The sequence below is a fragment of the Rhea americana genome, unplaced genomic scaffold, assembly GCF_003343005.1.
Source record: "Rhea americana isolate MKP2758 unplaced genomic scaffold, rheAme1 scaffold_55, whole genome shotgun sequence".
NCBI classification, from domain to species: Eukaryota; Metazoa; Chordata; class Aves; order Rheiformes; family Rheidae; genus Rhea; species Rhea americana.
Window position 1 is genome coordinate 1,773,403 of NW_028186701.1, and position 25,746 is coordinate 1,799,148.

The window sequence follows — 25,746 nt, forward strand, 5'->3', positions numbered from 1 at the left end:
TTGAATATATCTTTAGCTTTGACTCATCTTTGACTGCTTTGAATTTGGAGCCCAGATAAACTGACGGGCCCTTTTGCTGGGGGACTGCTATGCCAGATCAATATAACCCACGAATATCCAGGTAGCCTGAGCAGAAAGTACTATTTTACGAACTGACCACTGTGGTGAATGTRGGGACTTTCAGGATTTCTCTGTGTACACACACAAGCACATGCACATACACTAATTATTATAATCAGCATCGGATTCCCTTAACATCTGCTTTCTATGCCTCACTCTCACTGGCCTCCAAGGCTCACAGGCAGTTAAGGTGAAGCAGGAGAGAAGAGCAGTTAGCTCACAGCTGGTTGCTGYGATGCCAGCCAGTGGTGGCTTTTGGCTTTTATCCTCATATGCCATCATTATGCGAGAAAGAAAGCAAATTCCACCAAACTATCATGTGCAGCAAAGCTGAGAGCACTAGAATCATTCTTATCTGTTAAAATCTGATGACAGAGGAGTTCCACATTTTTCTTCCTGTGATTATTTGCAAGCCATACCATAGATGATATAATTTACCCAAATCTGGTCTGAAGCATTCACTACTGTGGGAGCAGAACAGAGCTCTGATGGCAAAAACCTTGGGTCATCTTTACCTGGCTGTTAGCTAGAATTGTTCAYRGATACGAAATCAGCTTGGGATGGCSATCAGCAGCGCAGTGAGTGAGGCTGTCAGTATTTCCCTCTGCTAAAACCAGGGACTGTTTTTGCAGATCATGATCTTAAAGCTTTTGGTCAACAATCCATCTGTTGGTTTTGATGATCTTGGTAACCAGTGCGTAGGATTCAGGCTCAGTGAAGCAGCAATTCTGGCAGCCCATCACATCCGCAGAGTCCCCTGACTGATGCTAGACCTGAATATGCATCTGGTTGCTTTAATAGATTATATCCTAGTATATGTATTTATCTATTTTTCCATATATTAATAACAGAAAAATGTAGGCTGCACTTACTTACTCCCTTAAACCTATACAAAGCAGAAGGGTGGAAATCTAGTACAATTGGTACCTGCTATATAAAAGCTAGTTATGCCATTATCACTTAGCAGACTGATCAAGGTGGTCCAGCAAGTAGATGGTGCTGTTGCAGACCACAGGTTTTGACACTGGTTCAAAGCGATGGAATTGTATGGCTCTGCTGGTTCTTCAGGTAAGTTACGAGGACACAGCAGTTTCACAGCTCTTGTTGAACAAGTCTGTGAAGGCACCTACARGGTTAGGCAGCAGTCTGCCATTTTTGTGATGGATCCTTCTAACCTACATGGATCAGTAGGAATAATTTGCAACCACCCAAATGAAGTCGAGTTAGGTAACAAAGATTCAGTCCAGATGGGTCAAGGATAATGATGYTGATGGAAGTATCTGGAAGAACCCTTTTCAGTAATACTCTCACCACAACCCCCCGTGATGCAGGTAGGAAACTTGAGAGGCTTATTATGGGCTGGGCTGATTCTGCAGGCCCAGTTAATACTTTTGGCATGGGGTTCCTTAAAATCATATTTAACAAGAAGAAAAGGGTACCATCTTTGTTCCTATCTGAGGCTCCTCCAAAGCTATCCTTTTCACTGTAGTAATGAGCTGCCTGACCATGCTCTGTAAGACATGACCTGACTTGTGCTACATGGTCACTCTAGCTTGTGCAGCATACGGTTAACCCCCTGGGAAGTGCAGTAATGCGGGAGTGCTTGGGTTTTCACCTGAGATACTCATCCTCTTACGCACTGCCCTATTACTTATGTTCAATTTTGTGTAATATCTGAATATTCGAGAGAGGCTGGTTTCTGGAAGAAGTCCAAGGAACTGGTTTTATTCTGTAAAGATTTGATCAGTCAGGCCTTGGACATTTCGTTTTACACAATAAAACCTTGCCTGCCTATCATGTCAAATTGCATCCAGAGTCTTTCCAAGACTGATCTTTCTAATGCCATCAGCTGCCCGCTCTGTCATTCTTTAGCTGGCYGTTTCACTTTGGCAGGTTGTGCACACTTCAGTCCTAAAAAAGGTACCTTGCAACAAAAGCAAGCCTCCTCTGACTTTGAAAGTCTTGCATGAAATGTTGCGTGTAGTAYGGACAAGGATTTGCTGCTTTTCAAACTCAGTAGATAGACAGATAGGGTTACGGAATGAGGGAGRAAGTAATGTAATATATTATTCAAGGACTTTAGGCATTGCATTATTTTTGATGTTCACCTCTTTGTTTAGCATACTGCGAGCCTAACTCTCACTTACAGATGAAAAAAACAGGATGATGTTCTCCAGAAAACAGGTGATAAAGAAGCATGCATGAAAGAAGAACCAAAGCTACTAACTATATATGTGTGTGTGTGTGTGTGTGTGTGTGTGTGTGTGTTTGTGTGTGTGCGTGCGTGCGTGTGTGCATGCACATGCATGCATGTATATATACTCAGTGTGCCTTTATGCTTAATAGTCCATATGTCTTATAATTTCCTTTTCAAACCACTCCTCCTTCTGCCATAGCAGCAATCTGCACAGCTCATTCATATTTGGCCTTACACCTCAAAATCTCTGTTGATGCCCCTCTTTCTTGTACTACGCTTCCTGTAAGCACGGGGGGAAAACTGTTCCCCTTTCACRTTCACCACACCAGTTATGACCTGTTTTTCCCTCTTTCAGTCTATCTCACTTTTTTGCATGCAAACAAAACAAAACAAAACAACCCCAAAAAACACTAAAACATATTCTCCTTTTTACCTTTCTCTAGTTTTCTTTTACCCTTCAGTAAAATTCCCCTAAGAGCAATGTAAAAAAGAATGATAAATCTGGACTCCTAAAGGAGGTCTACTGTGATGTCCCCGCCACACGTGCTGCTGGTGATCACACACATCATGGCACTGCAGAACCAGGCCTCCCTCTTCTGTCCTCCCTCCCCAATAAATGCTAAACTCACTGATAAAGCCTAATAAATTATCTGCAAAGAGAAACTCGGATAATTAGCCTTTAAAATATAGCTTACTGCTGCATGTTACCTACTTGTCCGTTCGCCTATGCCCACCATGCTGTGTTACTTCTGTGCAGAACTGGGAGGGATCAGATATTTAGTCAGCTGTTTACGATCACCATCCAACACTGCAGAGAATCACTTGTCATAGGAGATGGCATTGAGCCTTTTTTTTTTTTAAAAAAAAAAAAAAGACAGATATTTACATACTTGTAAAAATCACATTCCATTTTTATTGTGAACTTAGCACTGGAAAAAAGGGCCAAGCAAGTAGCCTCTATGACYTGGTGCCTGCTGTTTCCATTCCAGGAGCTGATCACAGAGGTATGTGTGGGTCCCCTGTGCTACCTGTTGCCAGCCCAGGGACTCTGGCAAAGGCTCTGCATTAGCTTTACTTCAATGTCACAGCAAAGGTCCCTACGAGAAAGACTCTCAGTCATTTTTCATAAAGATGTACTCTTGAGTCTTTTGCTTGCTGCTGCCAGTCCTCGTCCTTCTCTCCTCTATCACTTTTGCAGCCTGAGTTTTTCCACTGACAAGACTCTTGCACATGTAGGCTTTTTCTTTTCTTTATTACTATTATTATTTTTTAGTTAGAAATGCCAGGGGCAGGGTACTCTCCAGGGAGTGATAATCTTCTGAGGGATGATTATAGTTTTTTACAGACTTACTGCAGGGCCTTGGAAAAGATGCTTAAATACTCTGTGCCTCTTAAAAAGCAATAATAATAATAAACTTTGCATTCCTTGCAAAGATAATACAAAATCTGGACAATACTGATTTCACAAGCTTTGTAAGAAAACACACAGAAAGCTGAGATGACATTTGCAGAAACAAGCATTACTCTGTTTGTAACCTAGCAAGGCTGCAGATCTCTGTGCCTTTCAAGTTACTGAGGGCCCAGTGTCCATTCCCACCCTGCTGCCTAAGAGGAGCAGCAGGTGCTTTGTGGAGAATTTCTTCTCAATGCTAAACAACAGTCTCTCTTTGCTTCTGAGGGCTATTGAGCTTGTGTAGTGTAATCTTTCCACTCATTCTTGAGCTCATCTGGACAGGTCTACTTCAGGAATCAAATGACATCCTCTTTGATTAAAGGAAGACAAAAATCTAGCCATGTGCATATGTCTCACAAGTGAGGCACACTTTTCTTAGAGCATTCAAACAGCAGCACTGTTGGAAGCCACCCCAGCATCAGAGGGTGGCCAGAAAAAGCTGGCCTCGTGGTCGCCTTAAGGGCTTACATCAATTCGCATTCTGCAGGACGTGATCTCCAGCTCTGCCAAAGTGGGAGTTCAGGCTCACCAGTTCCCCCTCAGGAATACTTATGGAGGAGGACGCGCCATCCTGGCCATCCTGGAGGGTTACATGCAGCCAATGTCAGATTTTACTGTAAGCTACTCTGAGCGCATTTCCCATGCAAGTTCCCTCTAGGTTGTTTGCAGGGAAGTAGTTCTAGCTTTGTGAAAAAAACATAGCCAGCTCTTGAGCACACCATTTCCAGCTTAGATGGATTCTCATTTCTGYTTCTCTGGAGTATTTAGCAGATTTATAGCTTGCTTAAGTTTTTCGTGGTGTTTTCCAAAGAAAAGGTTGTTTTCCTGTTACTTGTCTCTGCCTCTCTCTCCCATATATATTTTTAATAAATTCTACAATAAAATCTTTGATAAAAGGGAATTTTTGGTTATTTGCTTGTTCATTTACTCTCAATGGCCATTGGTTACTGGTTTTTTTGTTTACTCTCAAAGGCCACTTTTGGGGGGGACATCAGATCACAAAACATATTAAAACAGCTGGCATCTGTGCCAAATCAATCCCCCCCCCACCCCCCGGAAACTATCCCTTCCACTCCCTGCCATTCTCCTTAGATACCAGGGTGGTGGAAGCACTAGGGTTTGTGTAAAACACACTATAAAATGTAATTTCCACAACAGCTGGAGAAGATCTCAGTACTGAAAGCAAGGCAAACAAGTAATGTCTTTTGGAAGAGAAGACCACCGTCAAAGAATGACACTCTTGCTTAGGAGCATAGCTGCAACCAAGTAATTACATACCTATGGCATAGAGTATCATCTTCTGTGCTCTTCACTCCTTTGGGGGCAAATAAATAATCAGAGCAATCTTTTCTCTATTATTTCCATGATGAGCTAAGGGAACTCACTCTGCTGCCTGCACTTTCTTTGATTTTTGGAAAATATGATCAACCAAACCCCAGGGCAGTGTGGCCTGGCTGTAGCCTGGGACTCAGCTCACCGCTGGGGCAGAGCCACAGGCTGGCCTCAGGATTGCAGCAGCCACTGCGAGTCCTGCTGCAGGAGCATGCCAAATTAATTGATGCAAGTGGCACCAWTTTTTTCTCAACTTTTCTAGCACAGAAGCAGCAGGACTTCCCACTTAAGAGGTCAAAAGTGGAGACTCATTAGGCAGAGCAGGGGTTTCTTGGCAATGCTGGGCTAATGCTCTCTTTGCAGAGGTGGGAGGTCCCTGTAATGAGGAAATGTCCCTATGATGAGGAAAAGGAGATAAAGGATAAAGATAAAAGTGATTTCTAAGAGGGACTTGGAGCAATGTCCCATCTGCTCTCTTTCTGAAGACATCCAGAAGTTATAACAAAACCTAGAAAGGCAAATCCTCTGCATTCGCTCTTTGGAGAGAAAGCATGGGCTTTCAGTGTATGGAAAACAGTTTTTGGTGAAATGTATTTCTTTGTTCCCCAGTTATCTTTTTTATTTAGCAACAGGTTAGCTGCAATTCTCCGCACACTGCATGAGGGAAGCACCATGACTTTGTGACAGTAATTAGTAATAAGAGAAAAGATATTTGGTCACTGCCTTACCAGCTTTATACAAACAAATAATCAGTGTGTGGCACTGCACAAAGTGACCTGCATCTGCCCTGGCCTGCTGCTTGTAGCAATGCCCAGCACTGCCGGCAGAAGCCAGAGAGACACTGCTGCAGCTGACACGTTGTTTTTTAGGAGAAGACTCTCCTTTCCTTCCCTGTGGTCAGCACAGCCTCCTGTGGGTCAAGCTGGTGCAGATCATGCAACGACTTTGGAGTAGGTGTCTCCTTACTCTTAATTTAGATAATGTTGACAAAAATCAATTTTGAGGGATGCAATAATTGGGATAGAGGACTATGAAGGGCCAAAGTATCACTTCTGCTGTCCTGTCACCAGCCCTCCCAAGGGCTCTGCACTGCATGGATCTGCTTTTACCTGCCCCACCACTGCTCTTCGGTCACAGCTGTCAAGAGGGACGCCAGCATGTGCACCTAGGCCAGGAGACCCAATTCACCTGCCCAAGGCATGGGCAGAGTAACTGCTTTGAGAAGACACAAGGGGAAGCTACCACTCCCTGCCCCTTAGACAGAAAAAAGCTCCAAGCACTCTGTAGTGCCTTCTCAGAGACCTCTTCCTTCCACACCCACGTGAAAGTACAGTACCGGRSACACACACACACACACACACACAYTACAAACAACATGATAATGCCATTTCACCATTTGTAGCACCTCTGCAGGCTTGTTTCTCTCATTTTGGCCYTGTTTTTGTTGCTTTGGCAACAATAGCAAGATACATGCTGTGTAGCTAGAAAAATCTTCCATTGCAAACAAGACACCAATGCATGTTTGCTCCGCAGGGCCAGTGGCTTCTCTCAGTCAGTGCATTTTACACCTTCTAGATGAAAAACGGGTACTTCTTTTCTGCTGGACACAGGGCGAACTCTCTCTTTCACCCATATCAACCCTGAAAGGCTCCAGTGAAGTCAGAAATGTTACTCTGGATTTATACTGCCAATGGCATCAACAAAATTTGCCAGACAGYGAGATTACAAAGACTTGCATTGTAAGGATAAAGACTGCTCCCATAAAATCCTCGACATGTAAATTGGGCTATAAAGCCAGCAGTGACAAATCAGCAGGACATCCTTTAAGTAACAGCAAGCTCACCAAATCCCAAGTACTTATAGAAGAAGATTTACCTTTGCTGCTGCTTTGTTGTTTTGTGTTTTTCCTTTCTGCAAATCGTTGCCACTGAGTTTAATAGGGCTTACACAATATTGTAAGCATCTCTTAAGTAATGCAATGTTATTTGTGAGCCCACTCGTGCTTGAAAGCTTTTTTTTTTTTTTTTTTTTTTTTACTAGAGGAGAAATCTTCCATTTTCCATGTGACTCATTCATAATGGAAACCAATAAAACCTCTGTTTGCAAGGAAAGAGAATAAAACTGGGAGACATTTTTATATGGCATGCACAAAATCACTTAGGCACTTTGAGGAGCTGCTTTAAGATTCAGAACAACATTGTTCAGGGCGACCGAGTTTGCCGATGGCAGCCGGTTGAGGGTTCCCCGAACGGGAATGCTTTTTAGCCCGTTTTATGTAAACATTTATATTGCACCTTTATATAACTGTAGTAGCTTTTGAGCTCAAGAAAAGTGCTGTTTAATTTGGCATTCATAAATTAACTGAAGATGAGAGATTTTGCCTGCGGTGGCACAGAAAAGCGAAAGAAGAGAAAAGCAATACGGACTGTTGGTCCACTTACATCGTTTGGAATAGTAAGTTCGTGGGAACTGGTTGGAGTGGTGGCATCCAGTCCTAGTTAGGGACAGAGGGAAAACGTTACGCCAGTGCTTCGCAAAAAGGGCAAGACATGACAAATGACACTTTAAAGAAGGAAACATACGGAGAGAAAAGAGAGGAGTAAAGAAAAGTAGAGAAGGGCTAGCGAAACAGAAAGGAAAGCAAGAGATGCAAAACTCAGCGGGTTGGACTAATTTTAAATAAGCCTTATTTTAATTCACCTTTAACCCACCAAAATAACAAATGCACATGAGGTTCCACAGAGTTATAAAAAAAATTTCTGGAGAAATGAAGGGTTTCACCTAAAAATAGTCTTTGACATTTTTGCTAAAAACATTAATTCAGAAATTAAGGGATGGCTGAAATTTGACCTGTCTACCAGGAGTTCTAAAATACAGAAAATGAAAGTGGAAATCAGACCAAAAATTAATAAAACAAACTATATATATATGTGAAAAGAAAAATTAATATATTAAAATACAGATGAGGGAAAAAAAACTAGGAGAATTTGGAAATTACATGTGGGATTAGTTCCTGAAGAAATGTTGGGAAGGGTAATTTTTCAAGGGGAAAGAACAAAATACTGTAAGCTGCATACATTTGTTTTTAAATTGGGTGGACAAAAGGAAAACGCTTAGGAAAAATGGAATTACTGCTCTAGCACACAGTAACATTACAGAAGCAACACATCTCACAAATACAATCAGGAAAAGATTAAGGAGAGGCATGTTAATGACAAGAATAAGGAAAATATAAAGCTAGGAAAGGCAATTTATTTGTAGATATTTTATCAGATACACCATTTGTAGGAAAAAATACATATTTTGGGTGTAATTTCTCTTTCTCTGCTTTTCTCTTTTTTCCCCTTTTATTATTACTATGTAGAGACATGCCAAAAATATGCATTTCCAACTATAAAAGATGGAAAAGAAATAATCTAACAAAAAAGTGACTTGCTCACACTTTACTTATTTTACATTCAGCTAAGAATTGTGTACGCTTATTTTACATCGAACATACATAAAGCAGTAACTGATCAAGTTGCTCATAAAGTTTGATGTATGTGATAAAATGTTATTTGCCATACAAAACATGTACCAGTATATAAGCACTTTTGTCATATAATTCTTGCATGCCAAGCTCAGATGTACTGAAGAACAGTAAAATGATTTATTGCAGGGTTATATGGCTTGAGTTCTGTTTTTTAACAGACAAGTCAGCTTTAGTTGACATCCTTTAATAAGTATGGATCAACTCTGGCAGTTCTTAAGTGAACAAAATTTCTGCTGCATTATGTGAGATATCTATTCAAGCAGGAAGAGTGAGATTTGCCCAGCAGTGATGACTACAGATGCTGTTAAGGCATTTGGCTCTGCAAGGAATTCCAGTTCTGGCATGCAGTAATTTTTTTAATCAGTATTTCCATACTGCAGGACCATATGGTTTCCCTATATCTACTTCTTTTTGAAATACATTACTGAACTGGGAGTTTGAGAAGACATTGCCTAAGTAGTTTGCCGTAAGTAGCTCGCTCAATACCAACTGGTACATACTGTATAGTGCATAATAACTTGACAAGGACTGAAGAAAAGAAACTCAGAGCTTTTTGCCAATGGCACAGATTAAGTGGTTTTGATGAAATAAATGGCACAMACAAAGCAAGACATTTTAGTAATGACGAAAGGAACAGCAACAAGAGGCATGGGGGGGGCGAGAACAGAGATTAATGTGTGAAAACAAAAGGATCGCTGGTCATTGCGCACATTTATTATTAAAATGATGTAATGACCGTGGGAAACAAAGCTGTTAAGAAGAAGGACATCCCCAGGGGGTCACGGGTACGTACCAGGGAAACCAGGGGTGGTCTGCCCAAGGGGAGTAAAGGGGGGATGCTGCATAGCCAACTGGTGAAGCTTGGTCAACTGCAGGGCAGGATGGGAAATTAGAACTAACCAATCAAATGGAATTATTTCAGAGCAGAGAAACCATCTTACATGTTCTAAAACTGGATTAATTAAAATTATATTAAAAAAAAAGGTTTAATCATTCATTCTAGTCTACCATAGAGAAAAAAGAAACTGGTTATAAATGACATCTCTACTGTTATTACATGTAATAGCTACTGTTAATATTAACTAATTATCTGTAGAATGACATATTAAAAAAGAACTCAAATATATCACATGCAAAAAAGACCAAGATAACTGGCATTTGTTCCTGGGCCATTGTACTTTCTCGCAATTACTATGTGAAATAAGAGATTCAGCCCAACTAACATTGAGCTGAACAGTATGTTGTTATGGAAAGGCATCCTTAGGCCATAGCTATATAGGCCATAGCTGTAGAAAGCAAATGTTGCCCAGAACAAATAAGAGGGAATAGAAAGAAAAAGGGGATAATTTACATGCGCTGGACTCACGTCTGGATGCGGGATGGCATACTGGCCCTGAATCGTAAACGCCTGCGAATAACAAGCAAAGGGAGACACGGATCAGGCAGCTTGGCCAACAGCGTTCCCCTTTCCAACGGGCTACAGAAAAGCCTCCTGCTAGTTCCTCAGCTAGCACCACTCTTTTTTTTTTCTTTTTGAATGCAGAGAGGGGCTTAATTCTCTTGTGCTGCTTGACATCACTGGCCTGACACAAGAGAGGCTCTGCACCTCTTTCCCATCCATCCCGCAGCGAGATGTGCTGAGGAGAGCTGCAGAGGAACGAGACGGGGACCCCCAATGTGGCCAGGTCTTACGTTGCACAAAAAGCCAAATATCCACCCCAAATCCAGCTCTGTGCACCTTAAGAGCAGTGCCCAAGGTATGGTTTCCGGCGTCATTCCCCGGCAGGGGGCTACTGGCCAGCAGTCCCACTGCCGGGTAGGATGCCATGGCATGCCTGACATGAGCTAGCACAGCCCTCCGTCTCTCCTGCCAGCTCTGCTCAATGGCCTACAGAGAAAAACTATTAAAAAAAACCCTACATAAAGTATAATTTGCTATTCTATCCCGTAGAACTTTTCCAAAAGGAATGGCATGTCAGAACAAATTTAAAGGACTTGTGCTTAGACAGGCAGGAAAGCAGAAGGACAAATTATAATGTATAAATATTTGTACTGGGAGAATTATAAACAGGCAGAGAGACGATTAGCTTAGTTTGCAAAACACTTATTTGACAAAAGGCCTCTTAGAAAGTAATGAATCCTCTGCAAATGATAAAACAATTCATTTAATGGAGTTTGGATATTAAAACCTTTAACAACCCAACTGTTTAACACACATTTTTGCAGGAGAACTTCCTTTCTGGAGAGGAAACATTTTATTTAGTTTTCAAACTAGTTATAAAACAAGGCCACAATTGGCAAATATCATGTACATGATCATTTTTTTTTGAGGCAGAAGTATGCTCTTGAGCTCAGTGAGATGTTCATGGGCATACATACTCGCACTCATTTATGGGRGATGGCTGTTACAAGCAGTCTATAAATGGAAAGAAAAGGCTCCAATCCAGCAGAACAGATCATCACTGCCATTAGTGGGTCTTAAGCAAGCAAGCAAGCAAAGCATGTGTTTAAGTGCTTTACCAAATGAGGACAAGCTTAAGTGAATGCTTTGCTGAATGGGGGCTTTGTGCCTAGGGTCGAGCACTGGAGCAGCCTCACAGATAATGACGCTTGGAAAAGATGCTAAGTTTGTGAGCAAATACTGGGTCTATAAAACATTAATTTGGTCTCTAGGCCTCTGCACTGGATCCGGGATGTCCAGTCTGATCCTGGCGTTACTTCAAATCCAGCAGAAGGAATATCTTTTACAGGTTCCTGATCTGTGGTCTGTGAATTGGCAAGAAATCACTGCAAACCAAGCCAAACCAAACCAACAAACAAAAAAGCCCTCCAGTGACCCTAACAAAGGTTGCCCGCTTCCCTCATCACCTCTCCCCAGCTTTCAGCTGTACAAGAGGAAGAAAGTACAACTGGGAAAATYACTGCAATAATTCAGATGTAGAGTTGACAGTGAAGACTATCAAGGCAGCATAGGAGAGATGAGTCTTAAATTCTTTTTCTTTCCTAGCAGAAAAGGTGCCCTTCACTCCTCATGATCCCAGAAGGTCATTTGATTGATTCGGGCAGAGAAAACCCATCTTTGGCTGTGTCATCCCTTGGTGGAGGACCTGTGCCCTTCCCATGGGAAGGTGGGACAAGCAAGAGCATGGGGCAGTGGCTCCCACGTCTGTGCCACAGCAAGTCACCAAGCGTGTGAACCATGGCGCTGCTCCAGCGAAGGCAAGGGTGACTCTCCTGCTGACGCACTGGCATTAGTAAGAGTAGGAGTGAGCTGGTCTACAAATCCTCAATTTAAAACATAAAGCCATTATGAGGCATAGAGAAAAGCTGCACCCACTGAGTACCCGTTCCAAAAGCAACATAGCACAGTGGGTAGAAATATTTGGTTTGTTTCCAGAAGGCAGGAGTGTCTTTCCCCCACCCCCCATACATTGGATTTTGGTAAGGGGCAGAGCAGAGCTGGGCAGGACAGCATTCAGCCTCCTTTCAGTTTGGTCATGCAATGCGACACCAAAGCAGCCCAAGAGAATTAAAAACAGTGTYTCAAGCAGCAAAACCCCAGCTTGTTTGTTAGGTGAAAACTGGAAGTTGGATTTTTAATACGCAAGCATTAAAAAAACCCTAAAACATTTCAAGATAGCCATGGTGTAATTCAAAATGGAAAAATAACTTCTGATACTATAGCAAAAAGGTTGGGCAGACTTAACACTGTTGACAAAGTTTTATTTTCAATATTAATTTCCAGTAAACAAGCAATAAACTTGGCACTCTGACACCCACYAGAGATGCTTTCCATACTTACTCCCAAACCCACCTTAAGCATTTTCTAAACTGCTGAAAASTCCCTAAGTAAGGAACTAGAGTCAAAGTGGGCAGAAAGAATATGTCTCATGCACTTTCTTGTCTCAACAGGGTAGCATTAAAAAAGTAGAGAATGCCTTTTTGACTGATAAAACTGAAGATGACAAGAATTTAGAGAACTATCAGACCTTTAAATAGGACACTTTCAATTATTTATACAAACTGCTCAGAGCACCCTAGTGAACAGTTTCAGTATTTTTGAGTAACAAGGTATACAGAGACAGTTTTTGAAGACAGTGGCCATTACCACACGGGTAACACGGGCTGTTACTTATATACGCACATATGTTTCCTAAAGAGAAGCACTGCATCATAAACTTAATATATCTTTTGAGTATTTTTTTTCTGAGCTTTCCATCATAGACTCATTTCTGGCAAGTTATTTTCAGTTTCAATTCAACTTTGGTCAGCAAAGGAAGAGCAAAGGAGGCAAATTTCTTATTCTGAAGAAACAGTAGGCTCAGGAACAGTATCAGAAACTGATGGCTGCTATATCCACATTATGAAAATGCAGACACAGTATATAGTTACAGGATGGAAGATATAACACTGAAGCAAGATCTGAAATAGTAAAAACTGAAAGCTCACTCAAAAGGCTTGTTGGAAGCAATGGCGATGATCTGTACTGGAGAGGTGCAGGAGCTTTCTTACAAACTGGCAAAGTAAATTCATGTCCCATCTCAGCTGCATGCCATGGGCCCATTTCAGGGCAATACCCAAAGGCAAAGAAGACTCGCCCAGCACGTAGGGCTTGCAACGAGGCTTTAGAAGCTGGGAGAACCCCGATTCATACAGCTTAAGGTGAAGGGGGAACAATTCAGTCTTCACTCTTTAAAAAACAAACAGGAGAGCTTCAGYAGTCTGTGCACTTCATGGCTGGGAAGGTCTGCAGTTGCATTTACATATTTGCTGCAACCTCAGAAACCCATTCCTGCTTGGTCCTCAGGGACTATAACAACAGAAATAGTTATGTGCGTAGGTATTTTTACTATAAAATGCATTATTTGGTCCTAATAAATACAAAAACTATGAGAGAAGAAGTATGCCTTTCTTCAGCAGAGTCATCCTGCTGTTTGACCATCACTTGTACTCTCCGAAAGGATGCCAGAACTACTTACASCACTTTAGAGTGAAAAAGCAACTCCTACCATAATGGATTTGGACACCTATCAATTGACAGGAGAGCAAACTTGTTATGGATTACAGAAGTTAGCTTTAAATCTTGTTAAACTACCAGCCATCACAGTGTTGTCTTGTTCTACTGCTCATTGTACGAGGCTGACGAGAGCAACTCTACAGTACTGAAAGAGAAGCAAGGAAAATGCCTGCTCTTCCTGCCAGGTAATACATTGCTGACAACATCTGCTAGGAAATAGCAAAGCTTTTTTCGAGCCCAGCTACAACAAAGTCCTGTCCCATGAGAAAATCTCCAGGATAGTGCCCATGGTATTACTGAAACAATTACTTCCCAGGCTTATTTGGGCCRTGTATTAAATGCTTCCCACCACTGTTTTAAGTTTGTAATGCAGTGTTCTCCTTTTCTGCAGACCATAAACACAGAGAGTAGATGAAGCACATCAATACTATACCAGGCAAAAAAAGAGTAAAAGTTGAAAACTAACAGGCGCTGGCTGAGGTTGGGCCAAGACGGTGTGGTTTCCAGCTGAAGCCAAAATCGTGTCTGCTCTTACCTGGCCACCTGCAAAAATGATAGGTGCAGAGGCAGGTTTGGGACGGTAGGGGATGGTGGCACCTTTGGGTGGGGACTGCAGACAGAAACACAAAGTGGTCAAAATGCAGAATGAGGCAGAGCTCGTATAAAAATCTCTTCTTCCCTCGGTCACCTTCAAATACAAYGCATGCAGCTAACCCCGTCCCTGTTCTACCCATCCCTCCGCCACAACCGAGGCCAGCTGTCCTTGCTTTTGTGGGCACATGCCACAATCCTGCCAGCACGACTGACAAAGGCAGCGCTGACACTTATGCTTCATTGCCACAACGGTCTGATGAAGCTATAAAGCTTCATTAAGTATTTCAAGGCATTTCAAGAAACAACAAGTTTGAAATTTGTTGATCTTTTGGAAAAAGCAGGCCTATGTTCTCACTCTGTTAATACAGAACACATTTAGTTTATTGAGTTTTCCTATACTGTTACACATCAAGATTCCTCATCAGCTCAGTTAAGTCAGATGCTCAATTTCAAGTTAATGGTCTGATCCTGCCTTCCATTTGACTAACTTGGTGAAAATTTTCTCCAGCYTCAGTGGGAGCATAGCTAGGAGCTTTACAGCAAACAGGAGAGGAATTTATTCTCTGGAGTCCAAGGTAGGACTCAAAGAGAAAATACCTGACTAAGGCTGACTCTCTCCTTATAAATAAAGTAAAACAGGCTTCTGAACGATGCCCTGGCCTCAACGCATTAACTGTGATTTAAAAAGATAATAGTAACACTTACATCATCAACACAACCATCAAATTAGTTATTTCATTTCAACAGAAGTGTTTACTGCCAATTTAAACATATAYGGCCACTTAGAACATACTCATGTTCTGAATTCTTTTAATGTTTGAAGAAACAAACTACAGTGAAGCCAGGGCCTGTTTGAAGAGAGTTGCTTGTGATTTGCCTAACCCTAAAATTAAGTAATTCTCATGTCAGAATTGGTTATATAAGAAAATAATGGCTCTGTCAGCTGAAAAACGTGACTGTGCCTCTGATTTTGAGAAGTGGCTTCTCTCATTTTCTTCAGTAAATAACTATGTGAAAGCCACTTGTACTTTAGACTACACACTATTCACAAAGCTGATGCCTATTATTTTCTCTACTAAACTAAAATTATTTCCCAATATCTGTCTTTCTGTTTTCTTGCCTTCCATAAAGAAATCCTTTCCTCACAGTAGTCCAACAAAAATTGAAGGGTCACTTTTTCCGGGAAAACACTGGGGAATCAATTAGTTTTTAGGCATCTATTTGCATAAGGCTGTATGTCATTTTGACGTGAGGGCTATATGTCACTTGGAGACATGGCAAACTTCTGCACAGCCAATAGCCACACTGCAGTATCTGACACTCCGCTGCTTCTCCTATCTCCCGAGGAAGGAAGAAGGGTGTCAGACATCACAGAGAGACAGCTCTTGATAGGCTTGGTTTAAAAAACAACGACAAAAAKAAATATGGAGAAAATTCCAGCAGAAAACATGATAAAAATGGAGATGCTTCATGTGCTGTGTCAAAAATTATGGTTACTAGGTCAAAACATTTCATTTTGATTTGCTGAGAGTTGGTTCTTTTCAAACTACTATTCAACTTTATAATTATGAGAAGTGTACATATATAAAAGTAAAGGTATTTTCAGTAATCTCAGGATTAAAATGCTCGGATTTTTACATAAATTAATTTATATAACTGAATTTATGAGTTAAAAAAAACAGTCAAAATGAAACATTCTGGCCTTATGCAATGCTGTGATCCTAATAAAACAAGGAATCCTTACATAKTCTAAATAGCAGTATTCAGAGTTATTTCTGTTTGAAAGAAGAGCTTGTTGTTTTTTGCTCAAATCTACATCAAAAGAAAATGCTTCTCTCAGAATGGACCAGAATTCCGCTCTGCACAAATCAGGTTTTTTGGTTTGGGGGATTTTTTTGACAGCTTCCCAACAGCCCTAGTCTGTGGTTCTTAGAGCTTGCTCAGAGGGGCATGAGATGCTCTAAACTACCAGGCAAGGCACGGCCCACCAGAGCCCCTTGAAATCCTGGACACAGCAAGGGCACGCAGCACCCGTGGGGCTCCCAAGACATGGGAAGCATGGGGGAAAATGATGGTTTTGAACATCTCCCAGACGAGAGCGGAGGCTCTCRGCGATTGCTTACCTCAAGCATGACCACGCAGATTTGCTTCACACACTGGATGATGGCATCAGGAGTGCCCGAGATCGTCACCGCCCGCTCTGTCGAATTTGGCAACATATCGCCTGCCACTTGCACCTGGGCTCCTGTGGACTTCAGCAAAGACAAACCAGAGAGCAAATCACTGTCAGGGAGGTGATGGCGCAGGCTAAAAGCCAGGCATGTGCTGCTGGGAATGGAAGCGATGAGGTGGAGCCCCCTTAAACTTGCTCTTTTCTCTGTTAACTGCATGTGCAAATGCACACACAGACACAGTAACTGGACTCTGGCAGAACATGGGTTTGTCTGCTCCAGCCAATTTGCAAACATTTCCATTGTGGGAAGGTTAGTTCCCCATAGCTGTTAAAGCAGCAAATTGTGACTTGAATTTCAGAAGCAATCTTTTAACTCCCTCAGACAACTGCAACACTGATTAGAAAAGGTGGAACTCACTACTTTCTAATAACTAACAAAAATTAGAAAAAAAGAAAAAACATTTGCTCATAACTGAAGAGGGTCTGCTCATCAAACAAGTTGCAACAGCAGATAACTGGTTCCCTAATCCATGATGGCTGACTTCATTTCTCTGGATGAAATCTCAGGCTGCTTCATACTCTGGAATATCTCATGATGGTGCAGGAGCTCTTCTAAATTATAATTACTGTTAATTAAATTTATGCACTTCATCAGGTTTTAGCTCATTAACGAACCCAAGGAGGTAATGAGCAGTTGTTTTTCTTTTTAATTTGATCTTGGCACTCATGTACCTTAATCAAAAAAAAAAAAAAAAAAAGGTAATGAGCAGTTGTTTTTCTTTTTAATTTGATCTTGGCACTCATGTACCTTAATCAAAAAAAAAAAAAAAAAAAAAAAAAAAAAAAACAAAAACAAAAACAAAAATGGAGGCAGATATGAAGGCAAAAATGATCTTTGGCTTTATTTCATAAAAATCCTTAAAGACCTTTCCAATCAATGGAAAAACCATGCATTTCATATTGAGTTAGCATTTTCACATATACAATATAATCTATTCCTGATTGTTATTGTGATACAACACTTGGGGGGTTGTTTTCCTCTGTTTTTTAGCTATCATTGATTTTGTGTCAATCACCAAGGGGTTAATTTATTTTTCTGATGGTCACATACAACACATCTTACTCTTCTTTCCAGAGACTGAATAAAGTACTGATTACATCTTGTATTCGCTGTTGTCTAAGGGCAGAATATTCATTGCTTGTTCTATAACTTTGGAATGCTTTGGAATTTCATGATAATTTGATCAATCTGTTGTCTTTCTTTTCTTCTTTTTTAAAAATAATCTTATCGTGGGAATAGTACARCAACCATGCATGTTGTTCCTATTTCCCTGACTGAACACAGAAGAGCATCTCCCATGCAACTGGTGCACAGAGTGTTGTGTGATGATGAAAATCAGAAGACACCTTGAGATGGATGCTCTGGTTTTCAGTTGACTGTATCTGCAATTTAACATACAGTTCTGGGGACTGGTACATCTACCATAAATTATTCTGCCAAATACTACAATCACTTACGCATTTGCTTTGAAGGCTGATCCTGTTTATTCTTTGACTTTAATCATATGTCAGCAATGAAAAACTAGGTAACATAYTGTCCATCGCCTTTATGCTTAAGAAAATGTACAGTGTGAATTCCTGCTATGTTGCCTTTCTCAAAAGACCTCTTTGGCCAAACAATATCCTTCTACTTCCTTGTCAGCTGAGAGAGCATTAGATTGAAGATCTAAAGGTCTCTGGTTCAGGCCTGGGCTTCAGCAAGGRGGGTCCTTGTTGCTGCAACCCTGTCTAACATGCTGTAGCTGACCCTGCTTGAGCAGGGGAGTTGGATTATAGATGATCTCCAGAGGTCCCTTCCAACCCTATGATTCTACTACAAGGGTAGCTAATGGCTTGAAAAACAGCAGCATAACCATTTAAGTAAGTCATTTATTGCCAGTAGGCCAGCAGATTGATCCCCATGGAATTCACAGAGCAACCCATGTCCTAAAAGCGCTCACTCCATGTTTTGCATGAAATTTCCAATTTTTAAGAAAATCTGTAAAATCTGCAGCTAACTGCTCACCAGAGCATAGTWCACACTCCTATGTGGTACTGTTCAACACAGCTAAGCAATCAGCCCGATTCCCACTTCGTGACAAGTCCACAGGGCAGCTAAAAACCTAGGGGACCAAGGGGAAGCACATCTCATAGCTGAGGTCATCTCTGAGCCCAGGGAGTGCATTTCAACACACTAATATTTTGTTCCATCTAATATAAAGTTCTCCAACAGTTTTTTTGCAACTAAAGAAGAAAAGAGAAAGTGTTTCCTATGACTCTAATGTTTGCATAGAAATACTGTTTTCTTCCTCTCAATGTCATCAGATGGCTCCTTTCTCCCACATCCCAAAAGCAGKTTTGAAAATAGAGACTACTAGGGACTGTAGCTTGCTGGCTCTTTGATGAAAAATAATACAACAAAATTTGAAGAAAAAAATCTGATTTGTAACTAGCTTTTACTTGCAGGTCTCAGATGGCAGGGCTCCCAATTATTTTTCTATGAGTTTACAAAAGACAGCATGTGTATGTTACCACGCTCTTACTTCCCTGAATGCAAGAGGAGAAAAGACTGTCGGTAAAGATCAAATCCTGAAAGGTTAAACTAAGTTGCCAGAAGGACCTTAGTTAAAAAACTCATGAAATAATCRAATTTGAATTCAAATAAAATAATTTGGAAGAATTTGAAAGCCAGTAGGCTAAAGCACTTAACTGCCCTCTCTGATCACCTCTCCTTTCACTGTTAGCATAAACTAACATTTCACAGCAAAAGCTGGATGTACAATTTTGATCAAACATTTCCCATTAATGTATAACACATCAATTTTTCTTTCCGTAAAAAAAATGTTGCTTGGCTTTTTTTTTCCATGTTTGAAACGAAAATTTAAGGTTCAATGGAACASTAATCAACATTTTGAAAAAACTATTTAAAAAAGTAAGTTTCATTTTGGTAAAGGCTGTCAAAAGGAAAATTGATCAGAATGTTAGCTTGATATTCAATATTTTATTCTGTGTTGGGATAAGTATAAATTTAGACGAAATACTGTCACCTTCTAAAGAGTAAAAAACTCTTTTTCTGAAATGTTCTGTTTAGATTTTCCCTGTATTACCTATTTGCCTATATTATGCATGCATCCTATTTTTTTGTTTGACTGATGAASAACACTAGAGTCTCAGCCTGGCACGTGCTATGTTGATGGACTTATATATATGACAATTTAAATTGACATAGTATTAGCCTCTTTTGGATTTTGTGATTAGAAGAAACAGGGTTTGCTGGCATGGTACGTTGAATGGATACGCTAAGACAAAGTCAAGATTAAAAAAAAAAAAAAAATCCATGTGTCTTTTCCAGGATTGGAATATATGAAGTCAGGTCACTTTTTTCCCCCCTCCTTTCACATACCGTCTTTAGCTTGCAGGAAGACACACATGTACAGATGTGCTGGACAGCTGCTTCCGCCATAGCAAGGCTTTTCCCAGGCATTTGTGCTTGGCATGTATTTGCAATACTGCTATCAGCACACTGCTGCGGAACAAGGCAGGGGCTTTGGGCAGCTGCACCGCGGCACAGAGCAGCCCGGTGTCCCCAGCAGCCCTCCCAAGACTTACCTCCCTGATTTCTTTGATTTTGGAGCCTCCTTTTCCTATAAGGGACCCGCACTGACTYGCTGGCACGACGAGTCGCAGTGTTACGGGTGGCTTGCTGGTCACCGTGCTGTTTGTCATCGAAGCATTTATGTCCTGCAACAACAGCATCAGCAAGAGTTGGCCGAGTACCTCCCACGCCTCCAAAGCACTGAGGGGCTCAGGGCAAATGCTTGAGCTGCACTTGGGAGTGCAAGGCTAATCAGGGAGCGGGGTTCTGCTACAGGCGAAGCAGCCAACTCTCCGGAGACCCGCTGTGAGCCTGAACCACACGGGGAACCTGCACCCAGGCAGTGCCTCTGCTGGCTGGTGCAGGTCCAAGCAGAGGGAGCAGYGGCAGCCTCTGAGGCAAGGACAGGAGGAGGACGTGGCATCCTCCGAATGGCATCTCCGTAGCAGACCGAAGCAGGTAGGGAAGCCCCCAAATCCTGCTTTGATCCCTTTTCCACTCTCTCAAGTGGAACACTTCCACCAGGTGTCTTCACGTYTTGTGCAACTTCTGACAAAAAGGAGAGGTTAAAAAAGGGAATGATGAAGGATCTGGGAATAATGTGAAGCAAACAAAACTGAATTAATTATTTTGATAAATATTTTGACCCTCCCCTGATTTAACTTCTCTTTTGTGGTGGCTCTACAGGATCTGTAATTCTGCATCATTTCTAAACTCTTGTGCATCACAGCTTCATAGCAGAGCCTCCACGGCCAACTGACAGTGCTAACAGACTTAATCCTTCTAAAGTCTTCATTACAAAGGAAAAGGTAATGCTTATCTTCCCACTGAACAACAGGAGCACTGAAGAATAAAAATAGGAAGAAAAGAGGCACAAACTGCATAGCACCTTGCTAGCAACCCCGAGAACCTCACAGTGGTTTGCTAACATTGACGGAACTGACAAGGAGCTCTTCTTTCACCCGTGGGGTGGAACGGAGCAGCTATTCAGAAGTTCACGGAAATGCTGCCCAAGAGACTATGAAAGAAGTGACAGAAGACGGCACATTTATATACGCATTCAATTCATTTAAAATGCAATGAAAATGACAGCAACCAGAACAAATGGGCTTCCCTACATTCTCACCTATGAAGAGCTGCCACGTCTACCAAAAAAAGTGCCTGTGTGTGAGGTCAGGACCCCAATGGAAAAAAAAAACAAATTTTCAGCAGGAAAATGCAACCCTGTTGTATCACGTTTGTGCCAGGCAGTGGCACACTATCCTCCAGAGTAGGTAAGTAACCAACTTCCAAGCCACATAGCAGAACTCCAGCAATCTCTCCCAGGTCCATGTCACAACTGATCTGTCCTCAAAGCATTAACTGCACTTGGTGCCTTCAAAAGCACTTCACAAACATTAGTTCATTGAAAGCTGTAATTCTTTTCATTTTCTCCTCATTTAAAGGGAGTGAGAGCTAAATATGTAAGCCCAGCATTACACCCATAAAGGAGTCAGACCAGGTTAAAAATGCACAAAATAAACAAACAAACAAAAAAAAATCCCCTCCAGAATTGCAGGCTCCCAAGCAGAGGTAGCCAGAAATTTTCTCATAGAACGTTCTTCTTTCCAACTGGGAGATCCCCCTTTCTTTATACTAACTCTCTACAGCCCCACATCCACATCTGAATGCTTTGACAGATACTAGATTTGGACCTTGCAGAGCTTTAAAGCTGCTGGCTTTCCCAGGCTGCTCCTCAGCCAGGATGGGCTCCTAGGTTGCTGGRAGGTGCTGTGAGAGCCTGTCCCAGGCATGAAGCTTTGCAGCAGCCCGAGTTTCTGGCATCCTCGGCTCCGGGGCGGGAAAGGTGACCCAGAGCCACAGTGCTTAAGTTCCGAGATCTGCTGAACCACTTGGAGAAGACATTTTGCAATTTTTTCTTTATTGGTTTCTAAATGAAATGTTAAACCTGCTAATTTCCACAGCAAGCATAATGKAGCTGTGGGGGTGGCTCCTTGGTTGGTACCTGATCATCACACCATTTACAGCATTGCTGCAGTAGCAATTTAGTATTTGATATAAAGGCATCATCTCAGCTACTTTTATCACCCTTCCCCTCCCCCCTCTTCTACAGCCGAGCAAATTCTTCATAAATGCTTGCAAATGGCCATGGATTCTACTACAATTTTGCAATTTAGCTGGAGGAGGGCTGACTACCAGCTCTGCCTGCTAATTATTCCAGGACTCAACTAACATGCATTTTTGCAGTGGACGATGTAGACTTATTTTATATATTAGGTAGACTTATACAGAGAGCTGGCCCACTCACCAGTGAACTTACAGCTGCATTCCTTGGGTCTCAGTCCCTAGCCTGGAAACCACTGCTCTGCAGTGTCTTCTCCTGCAATTCCAAGGACCCAGCTGGGTTAATGCCATGTTTTCATCTCTCTCTTTTTCCTCTGGAGTGAACACTTTAATTGCTTRTGTGATTATCTACTTAGTCAGTGCCTAAGTTCATCATTAGGCTGCCAGAAAATTGAGTTTCATTTGGAAAGGTTGTCAAAATGGAGTGATATGAGTATGCAAGAGTTGCACAGCAAACTCCTTCAGATCTCTCTCTCTTCTGTAAGACTGCATTTTGAGAATTTTGCTAATATTATAAAAGCATTACAGGGCTCCCATCTCTCCCTATACTTGCTTAACCCTAGCTATAMAGCTGTATGGTTGAAATTAAGAGTTCAAGGAGTTCATGTAATAAGTAAAGTACTTACTATAGTACATCACAGTTTAAAAAAAGCCCTGCATCTTGCTATGTCTGAAGAAGTATGCAGAATCTAGTGATGACAGCTAGTGCAAAGGGCAGAAATGCTCTAATTTATAAATTATTCTGACTGTGCATGCTGATAGACTGAGGCTGTGGGCATTGAGAAAAGGATACTATGCAGACTACACGGATACTAGCTGGTAACTACTTTGGCCTGGTTTCAGCTCTACTGATAAGCTACAAGAGCTGTTGTCCAACCACAAAAGGGCTGAAAAAGTGCTGGTGTGTAAAAGGGAAGGACATGTGTTAACCTTCCACAGGCATGGATAAGTAGAGCCAGCTATTCATGTGATGGTTCAAAAGCAGACTAAGACTTGACTGCCTACCTTCTAAGGTCGTTTGCCTCCTACTAGTTAGTAGAGTGACACAGAGCACAAACTCTTGGGAAAAAGGACATGCTCTTTGGGGGCATACACAACAAAGAGAAAATCCTTCCTCCTTTTTTTTTTTCCATAAAGGATACATAAATATATCTTAACTCACACAGTTCAGATTTTCAATGTAGGCGGGTCCACTTGTATTTTAACAGTGTAACTGTTTAAAGTAATTCAGATAGCAGCACTTGGGCACCAACATAACCAGCTAACACAGATGTAGCATTAAATTCACTCTAGTTAGTTGGGTGTTAGCTGAGCTGTTCATCTCACAGGACTTCACAGATGTAGTGTTAAATCTACTCTAGTTAGCTGAGCGTTAGCTGAACTGTTCATCTCACAGGACTTTTTTGGCTAATAAAAGGCCACGAAATGGAAAGACCCTAATGAATATGTTTGGCACTTTATCATCCAATAACCGAGTGAGACATCTGAGGGCTCAGGGTGCAGATACGCATGATCATCACATGCTCTTTGAAGCTACTTTTATCAAGATGAATTAACAGGCAGGTCTCTCTCTMCAAACTAAAGATGACTTGAAGCCGGGATAGCTCCTGGGATGTATCTCAGTTTTCCTTCTTCCATAAAGGATGAAGGGTTCCCCCTAGTCTTGAAAGCAAGGTCAGAGCATGTGAGAAGAAACTAGAAGGGAGATAGTGTTTATTACATGCTAATGCTGCTATAATTGTTTGATAATGACTGCTGAACATTTCTTGAATAGTTATATTATTACCAAAACTGTTAATGATAATTAATGTTATGTTAATGTTAATTAACATTAAATTCACCTCAGTGAGAATAGAAGGTCACAGGGTTTGTCCTACATTTGCTGCAAAAGTTAAATTTCAGGTCTGGCTATTAATATTATTTAGATTTCTTAGAATGAGTGAAAATAATGTTTTGTAAGAAAAATTATGTTCTCTTTGGGATTTTCTATTTTTTTTAATGCCTGAAAAAATCTCCAACAAAGATATGAATGACAAATAACATCCAGTAGTTGCATCATTTGTAATTTCTGAATTTACCTCCAAAGTGTTACAGTTACCTGATTTTATCAACAGGAATAACTAAAAACCCCAATTGATTATATGATACTGCTCCGTTTACCTCATTTTTTTAAAATATAAACCAGTAGCCAATTATATTAAAATTAAATACARATACTTCAGTATACCTAACAGTACTAGATCTGCAGCAAGTGCTAATATGCTTTTGCGAGGTTTCCACATTATGATTCCAGATTGTTCTCTAAAACCTAAGAGGATAAATACGCGTAAAATCCACTCAGAGGCTTGAAATCCAGATTTCTTTGCCTCTTGCTAGCTACAGCATATTCACAGGCAACTTGGTCCTGAGAGGGGYAGAGGGAGGCCTTGAGGTCTGGGGGCCCGGGGATTCTGATTCGGTGCCGYATGCAATGTCTTTTTTGAGAGATGCAGCATTATTTTTATTGAGTTTTGATGGGAACTGGCAGGGATTTTCTCCGTTAAAGATTCTCTCAGCATTTTTCAGGATAAGGGCCTAAACAGAGCATGTTCCTCACAGAGATTATTGTCAGTGCTTCACGCTTCTCTTTGAATACAGGAATTGTGCTGACAGGTTAAGGCACAGTCTGAATGCAGCAGCCAYGTACATCAAAATGGAAGAGGAAAAGCAAGCAGAATTTAATTGCCTGTACAAGACTTGGGCAAAAATACCTCAGTTCCTGGGAAAGCGCTCACTACTCTATCTTGAATAGCACGCAAACCTTTAGAATAAACCTTCAAGCAAAAATGATTTTATTGACAACAGATCTCCAACCTCCTTCTTTCTCTCATAACAAAGATTTGTTCTTTTGTATTTTTTTTTTTTAAATAAGAGTAACATTGTCAACTACTCTCTTCAGGTCTCCATGGATTAGAGGGTAGGGTGCCATATATGGAACTGTCTCTTGAGCTAGAGGGAACAGGGTGGTATAAGGTARGTAAGGAATAAAGTTGAGGAGGATGTAGTAGCAGCTGGTTTTAAATCTGGGYTGGAGAGAATTACTTACGTAGTTCTGTAAGATTCAAGCTCAAGGTCAATATTATTTCATTAACAGCTGATTAGGAAAAAAAAACTTAGTGTGCATATAAAATGTTCTGTGCCACAAAATCGTGCGATTTCATCAGTAAGTTGAAAGACTGGAATATTATACAGGAAGATCTGCATAACCATGAAGGACTGGAAAAATATAAATGGGATAAACATTTGCAGTATTAAAAAAAAAAAAAAAAGGCGGGGGGTAATTTATCTGGGACTACTAAGAAAGCCTGCCAAGACCTAGGGGTTCCTCTTGAAAATACCCRTGGGAGAGCCAGTGATTCCCACTAATCCCAGAATGGTTGTGTGCAAAACGTTCCATCACTCTCAGATGAGATATTCCCAGCAGCAACAGGTATATGTTAGCACAATAGCCAAGATGTGGAATTGTTAGTGCCACTAAATAAGCCCTTGTGGAATTTCCTTTGCAACCTGTCCACAATTAACATACACACT

General features: G+C 41.2%; 1 protein-coding gene across 1 annotated transcript in view; it reads right to left on the minus strand.

Moving 5' to 3' along the window:
• LOC146587986 (poly(rC)-binding protein 3-like) overlaps positions 1-25,746 on the minus strand; it is a 101,259-nt gene that overhangs the window by 10,438 nt on the left and 65,075 nt on the right. Inside the window, 6 exon segments of the mRNA XM_085318742.1 lie at positions 7,544-7,596; positions 9,428-9,503; positions 9,986-10,042; positions 14,118-14,261; positions 16,369-16,497; positions 20,067-20,198. Of these exon segments, the coding sequence (XP_085174868.1) occupies positions 7,544-7,596; positions 9,428-9,503; positions 9,986-10,042; positions 14,118-14,261; positions 16,369-16,497; positions 20,067-20,198 (591 nt within the window).